Source organism: Xenopus tropicalis, chromosome 10, assembly GCF_000004195.4.
Source record: "Xenopus tropicalis strain Nigerian chromosome 10, UCB_Xtro_10.0, whole genome shotgun sequence".
Lineage (NCBI taxonomy): Eukaryota > Metazoa > Chordata > Amphibia > Anura > Pipidae > Xenopus > Xenopus tropicalis.
In genome coordinates, this window is record NC_030686.2 from 48,048,293 (window position 1) to 48,061,146 (window position 12,854).

General features: G+C 47.7%; 1 protein-coding gene across 1 annotated transcript; it reads right to left on the reverse strand.

Annotated features, from left to right (window-relative positions):
• Positions 1-294: 294 nt before the first annotated feature.
• On the reverse strand, positions 295-7,031 carry kcnk1 (potassium channel, two pore domain subfamily K, member 1). Its single transcript, NM_001011490.1, is given in 3 exon segments — positions 295-835; positions 3,470-3,865; positions 6,409-7,031. Coding segments are annotated over 3 exon segments (993 nt in total). The 5' UTR covers positions 6,764-7,031; the 3' UTR covers positions 295-593.
• Positions 7,032-12,854: the final 5,823 nt, after the last annotated feature.

The following is a 12,854-nucleotide window of genomic DNA, read 5'->3' on the forward strand; positions in this document are numbered from 1 at the left end:
TGGCAGCTTATTGGCCCATGTATTGGGCCCACTGACCTGCCTGCCCGACCTATATCTGAATGAATATTGGCCAGGGTGTAATAGAAAATCCCATTGGTGGATGTTGATGCAGACTTTGTCTAAAGGCCCCCCTAGGCCCCACTGTGTAATCCTAACAAGGCCTGGATTATCCCAATATGGCCCAGTGCATAGGTGGCCAATAAGGCCACAGCCTGCCCATCTGGCCCATAGTCACCAAGGAATCCGGCCTAACAGTGAATGGCCAACTTGTTTCCAGACACCAACACGACAGAATAGTGGTGAGGCTTTTATTGCTAATCACTTTCTCTTTCATTTCTCTGCTCTAGTTCCTATTCATTCATTTCCCTTAGGTATGTTGCTAGGGAAAGTGACGCTAGCAACCACTCAAACAAAGACATCACTAGGAAATAAAAAGTTCAATAAAAATAAAATGCAGGTCAACTGCACATGGGATCGGAACACCCCCGTCCTTGTCACGCCATAAGTTCTTTTTAATCAGACCCTCTCCTTTAATGAAGAATGAGACAGTATATATAATTAATGGGATCCATAACGAGCGCCAGTCTGTCCTACTAATCACTATTTAGTGGGCCATCGGGCACAGAGTGTTCGTCCAGCATTTGTTCCTCCTTTAAGGACGCCGCTTGCTCTGAAATGGAGGCGAGGGTCAGCTGATCGTGTTCTATGATGTTTAATTGGTCTCCCTCTTTCATTTTCTTCCTGTAGAACATTTTTCGGAATTTCTTCAGCCCCTGCAGCTCACAGAAAGTCTCCAGAACCACAAGCATCACAATGAGGCCCAATATCAGGTAACCTGTGAGAAGCAGATGTGCAGTCAGTGTTGTACAGGCTGAACCAGAACATTAGACTTTCTGTGTGCTGTGCAGAATTCATTAGAACCCTCATACTCTATGGGAGCAACATGGCAGAACATTCCTTCTCTGTATATTTGTATTTATACATATGGGTAGGGGGTGCCATAGTGTTTCCCTTAGACAGTACAGTATGGGGGTACAGCTTATTGTGTGCCCAGAACATTCCTTCTCTGTATATTTGTATTTATACATATGGGTAGGAGGTGCCATAGTGTTTCCCTTAGACAGTACAGTATGGGGGTACAGCTTATTGTGTGCCCAGAACATTCCTTCTCTGTATATTTGTATTTATACATATGGGTAGGAGGTGCCATAGTGTTTCCCTTAGACAGTACAGTATGGGGGTACAGCTTATTGTGTGCCCAGAACATTCCTTCTCTGTATATTTGTATTTATACATATGGGTAGGAGGTGCCATAGTGTTTCCCTTAGACAGTACAGTATGAGGGTACAGCTTATTGTGTGCCCAGAACATTCCTTCTCTGTATATTTGTATTTATACATATGGGTACGGGGTGCCATAGTGTTTCCCTTAGACAGTACAGTATGGGGGTACAGCTTATTGTGTGCCCAGAACATTCCTTCTCTGTATATTTGTATTTATACATATGGGTAGGAGGTGCCATAGTGTTTCCCTTAGACAGTACAGTATGGGGGTACAGCTTATTGTGTGCCCAGAACATTCCTTCTCTGTATATTTGTATTTATACATATGGGTAGGAGGTGCCATAGTGTTTCCCTTAGACAGTACAGTATGAGGGTACAGCTTATTGTGTGCCCAGAACATTCCTTCTCTGTATATTTGTATTTATACATATGGGTAGGAGGTGCCATAGTGTTTCCCTTAGACAGTACAGTATGGGGGTACAGCTTATTGTGTGCCCAGAACATTCCCTCTCTGTATATTTGTATTTATACATATGGGTAGGGGGTGCCATAGTGTCTCCCTTAGACAGTACAGTATGGGGGTACAGCTTATTGTGTGCCCAGAACATTCCTTCTCTGTATATTTCTATTTATACATATGGGTACGGGGTGCCATAGTGTCTCCCTTAGACAGTACAGTATGGGGGTACAGCTTATTGTGTGCCCAGAACATTCCTTCTCTGTATATATTTATATTTAAACCTTCACTTATTTGGTTGCTAGGGTCACTGACCTCTGTAATCAGTTAGCAGTGTAAATAACAAACTAGGAGATCAATAGGCGAGGCCATGAACACTGAGATAAGATAATGACAACAAAACGCAGCCTCCAGACCAGTGTAATTTCTTGTTGCCAACACCAGCAGGTAGGTAGTCCTTATACAGTTATACATACAGAGGCGCCTTATGATCCAACTTGTTGGCAGATGTGAAGGAGCTGAATTTTGCCCTAGTAGAGCAGCCATAAGGGGGGTTACATGGAACACAGCCAATTGTATTTCCTCAGCTCTTTGGAGGCTGCCAGGTGGGTAGGATGGAGACATTAGGGAAAGATGGCATCACTAGAAAGATGGGGACAATAAGGCATAACTTACCCAACCTGTGGCACTTCTGTTGGCATGGTACAACTCCCTGCACCCACAGACATGCCCCTAGCTTGTGCATCAGTTAAACACACGGCTAGGGTAAATGCACCATATGTTTAACGTATGGGCTAAACTGTTTATTTAAAAGGGAGTAAGGTTGTGTGCCCTGTGCATGGCAGACAGACAAGGACCCCATCTTTCAAAGCAAAAACAAGTGAACCTAATCCAGGATCCCTTTTAAAAATACATGGTCATTTTTCTTTAATGCTAAAGACAGTAAGTAATAAGGGTCAGATTTATCAAATGCTGCATATATAGATTTATTTCAATAATTCACGAACATATAAGCAAAATTATCCTTGAACTTTTCTTTTCTTTTTATAGTTTATCCACTGGGCATAGTTAGTTAATTTGTTTTTGTTTTTCTTTATTTAAATTACTTATTTTGTTTCTCTGTAAGCATTCTATTTTCTTCATTTCCTATCTTTTTGAAGGACAAACTGTCGAATGTGACTATTGTTGTACAACCTATATTTAAATAATTTGTCATTATTCATCCTACATCATCCTTAAAAGGACCCCATCTATTAGTCCCAGAAATCTATGGGCTCAGGCAAATGCCGGGGGGGGGCTGCTGTAAGATGCCACAGACAGTCAATATTTAATTGGCATTTGGGGGCTGTTTGGGCCTCTGTGTACTTGAACTACCAGGGCCTGTTTTGTATCCCAGTCCAGGCCTGGTGATACCCTCATCCTGTACTGTCTATTAAATCACTGGGAAAACTGAAGCTGTTCCTGTCGACTGTAAGAAAGTACCCAGGGCCGGTGAATTTTTCAAGGAGGAGTGCCAGCTGGGTGTAGGAGCTTAGTGATTATAGTCACTGGGTGGGGGTGCCTAACAACCCGACACACCCTATAATTACATGTTTTCTTACTCTTTAAAGAGACAATAAACGGGGAATCATATATATATAGAATGTGTATATATATATATAGAATGTATATATATATATATTCATTATAGAGAAAAATGTATGTAGTTTGCCTGTTGCCTGATACTTACAAGTGATGCCGAACTTGTACAGCTGGCGGTACCTCTGGTTTTGCCCCTCCGCGGGCACATAGTCTCCCAGGCCGATGGTGCTCAAAGAAATGAAGCAGAAGTAAAACGACTCTAGGAAATTCCAATCATCTTCGAGAGCCGAGAAAATTGCGGCCGGTATGAGGAAAAAGCACAAAATGGCCACAAACCCAATGACCAGCGCGTGAACGACGGCCACAGTCTGCTTGTTGTACCCCCAGCGGAGGTGGAAGTAGGAAATGGGCCTGTGGGTCACGTGCACCATGATCCGCTGCACCAGCGCAGTGAACAGGAGCAGTGTCAGAGGGATCCCGATGATAGAGTAAATGATACAGAAGGTCTTCCCTGCGTTAGAGAGCGGCACTGTGTGCCCATACCCTGCGGAGAAAGGAGACCAATCAAAAGAGAGCAGGGGAGTAAACACCTCACAAACAATCCCACCTGTCTATACATAGGAATGGCAGCTTCCATATTGATTGTCTTCAGACCTTCTCAGAAAAAACTCAATAACCAGTGTGTTAACCAGGTAACCAGTATGGCAACTTCCGCCCACAGATTTTAAAGAACAGTAACACCAAAATATGAAAGTGTTTTAAAGTAACTAAAATATAGTGTACTGTTGCTCTGCGCTGGTAAAACTGGTGTGTTTGCTTCAACAACACTACTATGGCCGCTGGGCAGCCATTCAAGCTGGAAGAAAGGAGAAAAGGCCCAGGTTACATAGCAGATAACGGATAAGTTGCATAGATTCCCATTGTATTCTACAGAGCTTATCTGTTATCTGCTATGTAACCTGGGCCTTTTCTCCTTTTGAATGGCTACACATCAGAGTATTTATATAAACTATAGAACAGGGGTGGGCAAAACTTCGATCATGGTGCACCAGTCAATTCCCCGTGGATTTCTGGTGGGCCGTGTTAAAGCCGGGAAGTGCGGCGGTTCCACGTATTTATTGGGTATGTGTATGTACGCGGGGAGGAGTCAAAGGTCGATCGCCGTGGGAAAAAGTCTGGGCACCCCGGCTATAGAAGGTTTCTGAAACAAACACACAGCTTTTTTTAGGGCAGCAATACATTATAGTTTGATTTTTTTGATATTTTTTTCTTCATTTTTTGGTGTTACTGTTCCTTTATATACAAATAAGCAGAGACAGAAATAATCTGTGTATCTCAAATGGCTGTCAGTTGGAGATTGTTCTTATAGACAATAGGTACACACCCCACTGCAGATTCAGAAATCCATTGTATGTCTCTCTTAAGGTCCCCATACACGGGCCGATCCGCTCGCTTAGCGATGTCGCCAAGTGAGCGGATCTTCTCCCGATATCCCCACCTATGGGTGGGCGATTTTGGGAGAATCCAGGATAATTCGATCGTTTGGCCCTGGGGCCATTTTCTAACCTGGCCGATTTCAGGCCAGATGTCGATCGGGCAGGCCAGTTGGTAGTGCCCATACACGGGCCGATTAGCTGCCGAATCGGTTTAAGGGACCCATATCGGCAGCTAGAATCGGCCCGTGTATGGGGACCTTTACTCCTGTGTGCATGGTAGGGCCCGTATTTAATTGTAGTTGCACCCAGAGGCACTGAATCCACCTGGGTGCAGGCACCCTAGGCCAATATCCGCCAGCGAATGCTATGTCTGGAGTTAGTTGGCGGATATCGGGTTAGTGTGCCTGCGGATTCAGTGCTCTGGATGCAGGCACGATTAGAAGAAGTGTACGGTAGGATTGTCACCGTGCGCTTATGTGCAGCCTGTGTGACCTTCCCATTAGAAAGCAGGTTATTGTCTTGTGAATCTGAGCAAGTGTTGCACCATGTGACCACTGGAGAGCGCTTTTAGAGCCTGTGGGTGTGGCTACCTCGTCAGAGCAATCATGGCTTTTTCCACTGATCCACATGAATAAACACAAATATGCACACAAATGCTAAATGTGGTAATGCATGGTGGTTGCCTAGAGGCCTAAAGACCTTTTTCTGATTAGGCCACACATTTTGGGCCAAATTGTGCCAATCAGATCATTTTGCCTTCAAGTCAGTGATCAAATCATACTGCAGGTCTGCAGAGACCCATTGAGAGGGGACTTCACCAAGTGCCTGACGGGATTTTCTAACTTAGCCTAGAGTTGCCACCTGGCCGGTATTTCACTGGCGATACCAGCCAAGGCCAGGGCCAATATTACAAGTTTACCGGCAATGTACTTACTGGTAAATTTGTTATAGATGTTCAAATCTGCCCCATCCTACAGGGTCGAACTGGGGTGTCCAGGATGCACCGGGTCTGCCACCTGCGGGCCCCCCCCAGTTGAATTGGGTTGGCAGGGGCCAAACAGGCCACCATTTTTTTCCCAGTGCCCTGCCAACCCAGTTTGACCCTGCCTACCTCCTATCTGCCCAAACCCTCCCCCTTTCTTTCCTATATAACAGGAGCCCCCAACCTTTCTTACTCGTTACAGTCAAATGTAAAAAGACTTGGGGAGCAACAGAAGCACTATAAAAGTTAATGGAGGTGCCAAATAAGGGCTGTGATTGGCTATTAGGGGCCTCTATGCACCCTATCAGCTTACAGGGGCTTTATTTGGTAGTAAATCTTGTTTTTATTCAACAAAAATTCCCCCAAGTCAGGAATTCAAAAATAACTCCCTGGTTTGGGGGCACTGAGAGCAACATCCAAGGGGTTGGGGAGCAACATGTTACCCCTGAGTCACTGGTTGGGGATCACTGCTCTATAGTCACCAAATCCTCTTGGTCCTCTTTACTCTTAGACTCCGCCCCATGACATCATGGTCACACCCATTTACATCACAATTCACCCCATTGTCAACCTGTACCTGACAAGGGCCAGTAAGCCTCCAACTTGGTAGCTTTTGTTTGCACACAATATGGCCACCCTACCTGCCAGTTTCTAAGAGGTCCCAGTTACCTGTAGTGGAGAGCACCGTGCTAACAAAGAACAGGGCAGAGGTGAAGTCCCAGTTGGGGTTCCCAGAGACATTGTTCAGCATGGACACCCCGTAATTGCTGGCCTCCAGTACTCGGCTGAGGAAGCTCTCCAGCCTCTCCTCGCTCAGGCACTCATTCTCCTGCAGGTAGCGATGCTTTAAGTCCAGCAGCTCCTCCCGGAGAACGTGTTCGTGGGGCAGCTCCACCGATGAGAATATGGCTGCCCCTATCAGAAGGAAGAGCAGGTAGCCCAACATCAAGAGGGCAAAGCACCAGCATGTCTGGTTCCGTTGGATCAGCCGCAGGCAGGGGTTGGTGGCCAGGGCTTGGAGCATCATTTCCTGATTATGTTATGGAAAATTCACGGCTCTGCGAGGGGAACATAGCGTCTCTCTGGGAACGGAGAGCTGATGTGGCAGTGTCTCCTGTACATTGTGACGTCGGTTTCCTCCCTTCTCAGGTAGCAAAGGTCACAACAAGCAACGACTGGCGGCCCCACAGAGAAAGGACCACTTGTGTTTGCCGTGGGAGTTGCTGGTGTGTTCAGCAAGGTGTACGTCTGCCCTTTGCCCTCAAAGTCGTTATTGGCTGCCTCACTCCTTGGAAGCGCAGACAGCAACTGATTCAAACATGAAAAAGAAGTCCACTACCATCCTGCAGAACCCCTCCCTCTGTGAGCAGAGCCAGTCTTACTGGTTTAGCCCACATCTCCCATGTGTGTGACTCATGAATGGCAGCACTTTCCTCCCTCGCTGCTACCTACATCCAATATTCATGCCTGGATTTTGTTGCAGGCTCTGTTCTACTTCTGTTTAAAGGGAAAGTCACAATTCTTACAGCTTGAAGTTAAATGTTATTCATTTTAGATGTGAGGGAGGTTCCACATTCTTTCCCAGTATCAGGGTACAGCTTATTATGTGCCCAGAACATTCCCTCTCTGTATATTTGTATTTATACATATGGGTAGGAGGTGCCATAGTGTTTCCCTTAGACAGTACAGTATGGGGGTACAGCTTATTGTGTGCCCAGAGCATTCCTTCTCTGTATATTTGTATTTATACATATGGGTAGGGGGTGCCATAGTGTTTCCCTTAGACAGTACAGTATGGGGGTACAGCTTATTGTGTGCCCAGAACATTCCTTCTCTGTATATTTGTATTTATACATATGGGTAGGAGGTGCCATAGTGTTTCCCTTAGACAGTACAGTATGGGGGTACAGCTTATTGTGTGCCCAGAACATTCCCTCTCTGTATATTTGTATTTATACATATGGGTAGGAGGTGCCATAGTGTTTCCCTTAGACAGTACAGTATGGGGGTACAGCTTATTGTGTGCCCAGAACATTCCCTCTCTGTATATTTGTATTTATACATATGGGTAGGAGGTGCCATAGTGTTTCCCTTAGACAGTACAGTATGGGGGTACAGCTTATTGTGTGCCCAGAACATTCCTTCTCTGTATATTTGTATTTATACATATGGGTAGGAATTTTTTTATTGATAAGAATATTCACATATTTACAAAAAGTTCAAAACTTCAAACAGTACAACTGAAGCAGAAATACATACGTTACATTTCAAGAAACATCAAAAGAAAATGAACTTGACCAGGAAAAATCAAAATGAAGCCAAAGGTTCCCATTCTCTTTCTTACGATTTATCTCTTTCAATTTAATATGCAAAATTTCACCCAGAATTCTCCTGCCAGTTGTCTCTATGGTGTCGCTCTCGTTCCCCAGGGACTTCCTACAGCGCATCAGCCATAAATGATAACGTAGAGCAGAGAATACAATAAACAGGGTGTCACTATTGTACGGGTGCCCCCTGCTCACTATCCCATAGGCTCTCTCACTGTAAGTATTGGCGCACCTCCTATAGACTCCCAGCTCCCCCAGCACCTGCCTATATAACTGCCCTGAAATGGGGCAATCAGCCAGAAAGTGCTGTGATGTCTCCTCCACCGCGCAGCCCCAGGGGCACTCCCTGCTACTGATATTCAGGTGCTTCATGTTGCCCCTAACAAAGAGCTTACCCTGCAAGAGAGCCAAGCATTATCGAAGAACTTGGGGGGCAGTCTGGGGCAGTTAAGGTGCTTAATGCACTGCTCCATTAGGCTGCTGGTGCAGTCTCTCAGAGCCAAAGGGGCAACAAAGAAAGTCTCCAATATCTTTTCATACAACTGCTTTCTAGACAAATTAGAGATTTCTGGCGCCCTGATCTCCCATCTCCTCATCTGCTTTAGCGCTTGGGAGATGTGCGGTGGGAAATAGGCAGATCTGAGCCGGACCTCTTTAGCCCTGCCGCCCTGTAGCCAGTCTTTGATTAGAGGCGATGCCCAACTCCTGATGCAACATTCCCACAGACAGTCCGTGCTTTGGGCCAGACTCCCAAAGTTGAACTTTAAGAATATGGCACCAAAGAAAGCCACCGGACTCACCATCCCTAACCCTCCCTTTCTCCTCTGTAGGAATGTGATGCCCCTTTTGACAGGATTTAGTCTGTTCCCCCAAAGCATTTGGAAGAACAGACTATGGATACGAGCGTAGAGAGATTCTGGCACGGGAAACACATACGAGACAAACAGAAACAAAGGGAGCAGGAAAGTCTTGATCAGGTTCACCCTTTCCCTATAGGTCAGCCTCCATGATTTCCATTGCTGAACCTTTGCCATTCCGATATCCAGCTTCTCTTCCCAGTTTTGCCTGGCGATGTCACCCCTCCCAAATTTAATGCCCAGGATCTTAACCTGTGTAGGGGCTGTGGAGAACCCGCTCACCCTAAAGCTGGGCTCCCCCTCTAAACTCCAAAGAGCTTGCGACTTTTCATAGTTGACGAGAGACCCCGAGGCCTCCGAGTAGCTTCTGATGCAGCGGGACACTTCTCTCGCCTCTGCAGGCTTTGAGACTACAACCGTCACATCATCCGCGTAGGCGACTAATTCAAGGGAATGACTAGAAGGCAGGCCGACCCCCTCCAAACCACTCCCCTGCAGCGCTCTTAGAAACGGATCCAAGGCAAAAACATACAGAAGAGGCTTAAAGGGCAGCCCTGCCGCACCCCTGCCCTCACCTCAAAATCAGCGCCGCGCCAGCCATTAATCAGCGGGAAGCTCTTTGCCCCGTCGTACAGCACTTTCAGCCAACTGATGAAATTACCCGGGATACCGTACTTTGACAAAACAGCCCATAGGTACTCGTGATTTACCCGATCGAAGGCTTTCGCCTGATCCAGACATAAAAAGAATTTCCCCAGTTTTTGAGCTTTGCATGTCTCTAGGGCCTCTCTCACCGTAACGACCGCCCCGAGAATGCTCCGCCCTTTCACCGTGCAAAACTGACACGCGGACAATAAAGTGCCTGAAAATAACAACAACCTAACGAAAAGGATCCGTGCCAGAATCTTCCTATCAGTATTCAGAAGGGCAATCGGCCTCCAGTTCTCAATACGGGCTGTATCCTTCCCCTTTGATAGCAGGATTAAAGAGGAGTAGCGCATAGATGTAGTCAGACCATGCTGCAGGCAGTCATTAAACACCTTTGTCAACACTGGGACCAGATTTTCTTTAAAGGTCTTATAAAACTCCGCAGTCAGCCCATCGGGGCCTGGAGCTTTCTTACATCCCAAGTTATCCACTGCCTGCAGCACCTCCTCCTCAGTAATGGCCGCCACCAATGGGGAGAAGTCCGAATTACTTGCATCAGGAGATGGGGTCGCCTCTAAGAAGGCCTTCATCCTCCCCTCATCCAAAACTCTCTCCCCAAACAAATCAGCGTAGTGGGACCTCACCACCCCCAGGATTCCCTCCCTCGATGTTTGTAACTCACCCTGGGGGTCTATGAGGCCTGTCACCAGTTTCTTTCTTAAAGTTGCCCTACAATTCTGGAAAGGATCCGGGGAGTTTTTTGCCCCAAAATCTCTCTCCAGAACCATAGACTTTTGGCGACTGTACTCGCACTGCTTCATCTGGGACTTGAGTCGGGCAATCTCTTCCCCCACCACCCCGGCCGAAATACAGGATTCCAGCCTCTTTCTCAAAGACTGGTACTGCCATTGCCTGGAACCCTCCCTTTTTACAGACAGGGATCTAAAGAAGGACCGGAAACACTTCTTTGCCACTTCCCACCACTCTGCTACTGAGTCATAGAACTCCACCTTGGAAAGCAGATCTGAGAAGAGCCTCTGGAAGGAAACCTTAGTGGATTCCTCTGTTAGTATGCCGATGCCCAGTCTCCAGAGGCCTCTCCCCATCTTAGGAGAACTGGAGGTGCCATACGTAAAGGATAGGGCTAGGTGATCTGAGAAATCAACCAAAGTCTCAGTTACATTGGAGAAATTCTCACCCTTTTTAACAAAAGCCATGTCCAGCCTACTGCTTCTGTTGCTGCAAAAGTAGGTGTGTGCAGCCTTGCGCCCCCCAAATGTGGCCACATCGACCAGTCCGGCCTGGGACACCATGTCAGTGAGACATACTCCCTCGTACTTGTTGTACCTGCCCGTTCTGTTCCCCTGCCCCAGAGCCAAATTAAAGTCCCCAGCAAGGATTACATGCATGGAGGTACAGAGATACTGCCTGATGTTAAACAGAAGGTTCTTCCTCTCTGCAGCCATTTGTGGCCCATACACATTAATTAGGCGGAAAGAGACCCCACCTATGAGCACATCGATCATCAGACACCTCCCCACCTTGATCTCTACAATACGCTTGGCCACAATCTTAACTCTGCCACCAAAAAGGATGCCCACCCCCCCCGCTGGCTCCTCAGCTATGGACCAGAAAGACGGGCCTTTTTGCCAGTCCCTTTTTGCACTGTATATCTCAGATTTATTAACCAGCCGGGTCTCCTGTATGAAAATCACATCTGCATCACATTTTTCTAAGGTCTTAAAAGCCTCTGATCTTGTCCTAAAGTTCTTTATACTGCAGACATTGGCAGTGCAGAATTTAATATTGGGACCGGCCATTTTCAGATGAAGTTTTGGGGACTTTGGGCGACATTTCCTCCCCTTCTTCACTGAACCTTTTCACCTGTACCCCCCCGATCCCATGAAAACCCCCATCCTCCTCTAGGAAGACAAGACTCTCTGAGGATCCCTGCCTGCTGCCCCCAGGGGATCTGCCCTTTCTCTTTTTGCCCGAGTCCTCTACCATCTCCCCCCCCCCAGGCTCACTCTGCACTCTGATAGGGCTGAGGGACTCATTAGGGGTCACGGCTCCTTCTCTTTCTTCCCCTGATTCCCCTTTCATTACTGAGCCCTCTGCCTCCTTCTCCATCCTACTGAGCTCTTCCTCCTCCATACTACTGAGGTCCTCCTTCTCCATCCTACTGAGCTCTTCCTCCTCCTCCTCCTCTGCCAGATCACCCCAACTTTTGCCCTCGAGCAGAGTAAACCTGTTGGATGTTTCCAGGTTACTGCTGAAAACCATTTTACCAGGCTTTTTCTTTGCTTTCCCTGCTTTTCCGGCCACTTTCCACTCCTTCTTCTTATTCCCTTCCTCTGCTGCCCCAGCTTTTACTGCCTTTTTACTGCTTCCTGCCCCTGCTGCCCCGCTTTCTGCCACAGCTGCCCTGCTCTCTGCCACAGCTGCCCCGCTCTCTGCCACTGCCCCGCTCTCTGCCACTGCCCCACTTCCTGCCACTATAGCCCTGCTTTCTGCCACTGCTGCCCCGGCTTCCACCGCCTGTTCCACAGAAGCTGCCCCCTCCTGCCTCCCTTCCTCCCTCTGGCTCCTCACTGGTTCCCCTTGTACTGCTGGGGGTTCCGGGACGTTCTCCTGCTCTCTGGCCACTTCCATCTCCTCTGACTCAAACAGCTCCCTCTCCACCCCGGGACAAGCCCTCTGGATGTTGTGCCAGGCTTCTGGGCATTCTCGGTGTGAGTGACCCAGGGCGGCGCACAGGTTGCAGCGAATCTTGTCGCACTCCTTACCCACGTGGCCTTGGGCCCCACACAGCGCACACACTCTGGTCTCACAATCACTGGCAAGATGGCGCCTAGACCCACATTTGAAGCACTGGCGGGGCTGCCCAGGATAGAAGCAGGTGCCCCTCTCTTTCCCTATAAAGAAGGAATTGGGCAGATGTTGGGTGATGTTGTTCTGTGCCCGCAGCCTGACCTGGGCGCGCCACCCAACCACCCAGAAACCCTCCTCATTATACACCTCCCTAAGGGGGGACAGAACGATGCACTGGCGCTTTAGCCAAATGAGCACATCCTCAGGGGGACAGACTCGTGCTTGAACATTATTGTGACCGTCTTTACCTCAGGCCTAGAGATTGGGATTGCCCGGAACCCCTCCCAGTCCAACAAGCCTTTCTTCTGCTCATACAGCGCCCAGAACCTCTCCAGCCCCTCTGACACCTTGAAGCTCACCTCATACTCCGTGTCAGACACAGTAATGAAGCCGAATACATCGGCCGGGGTGA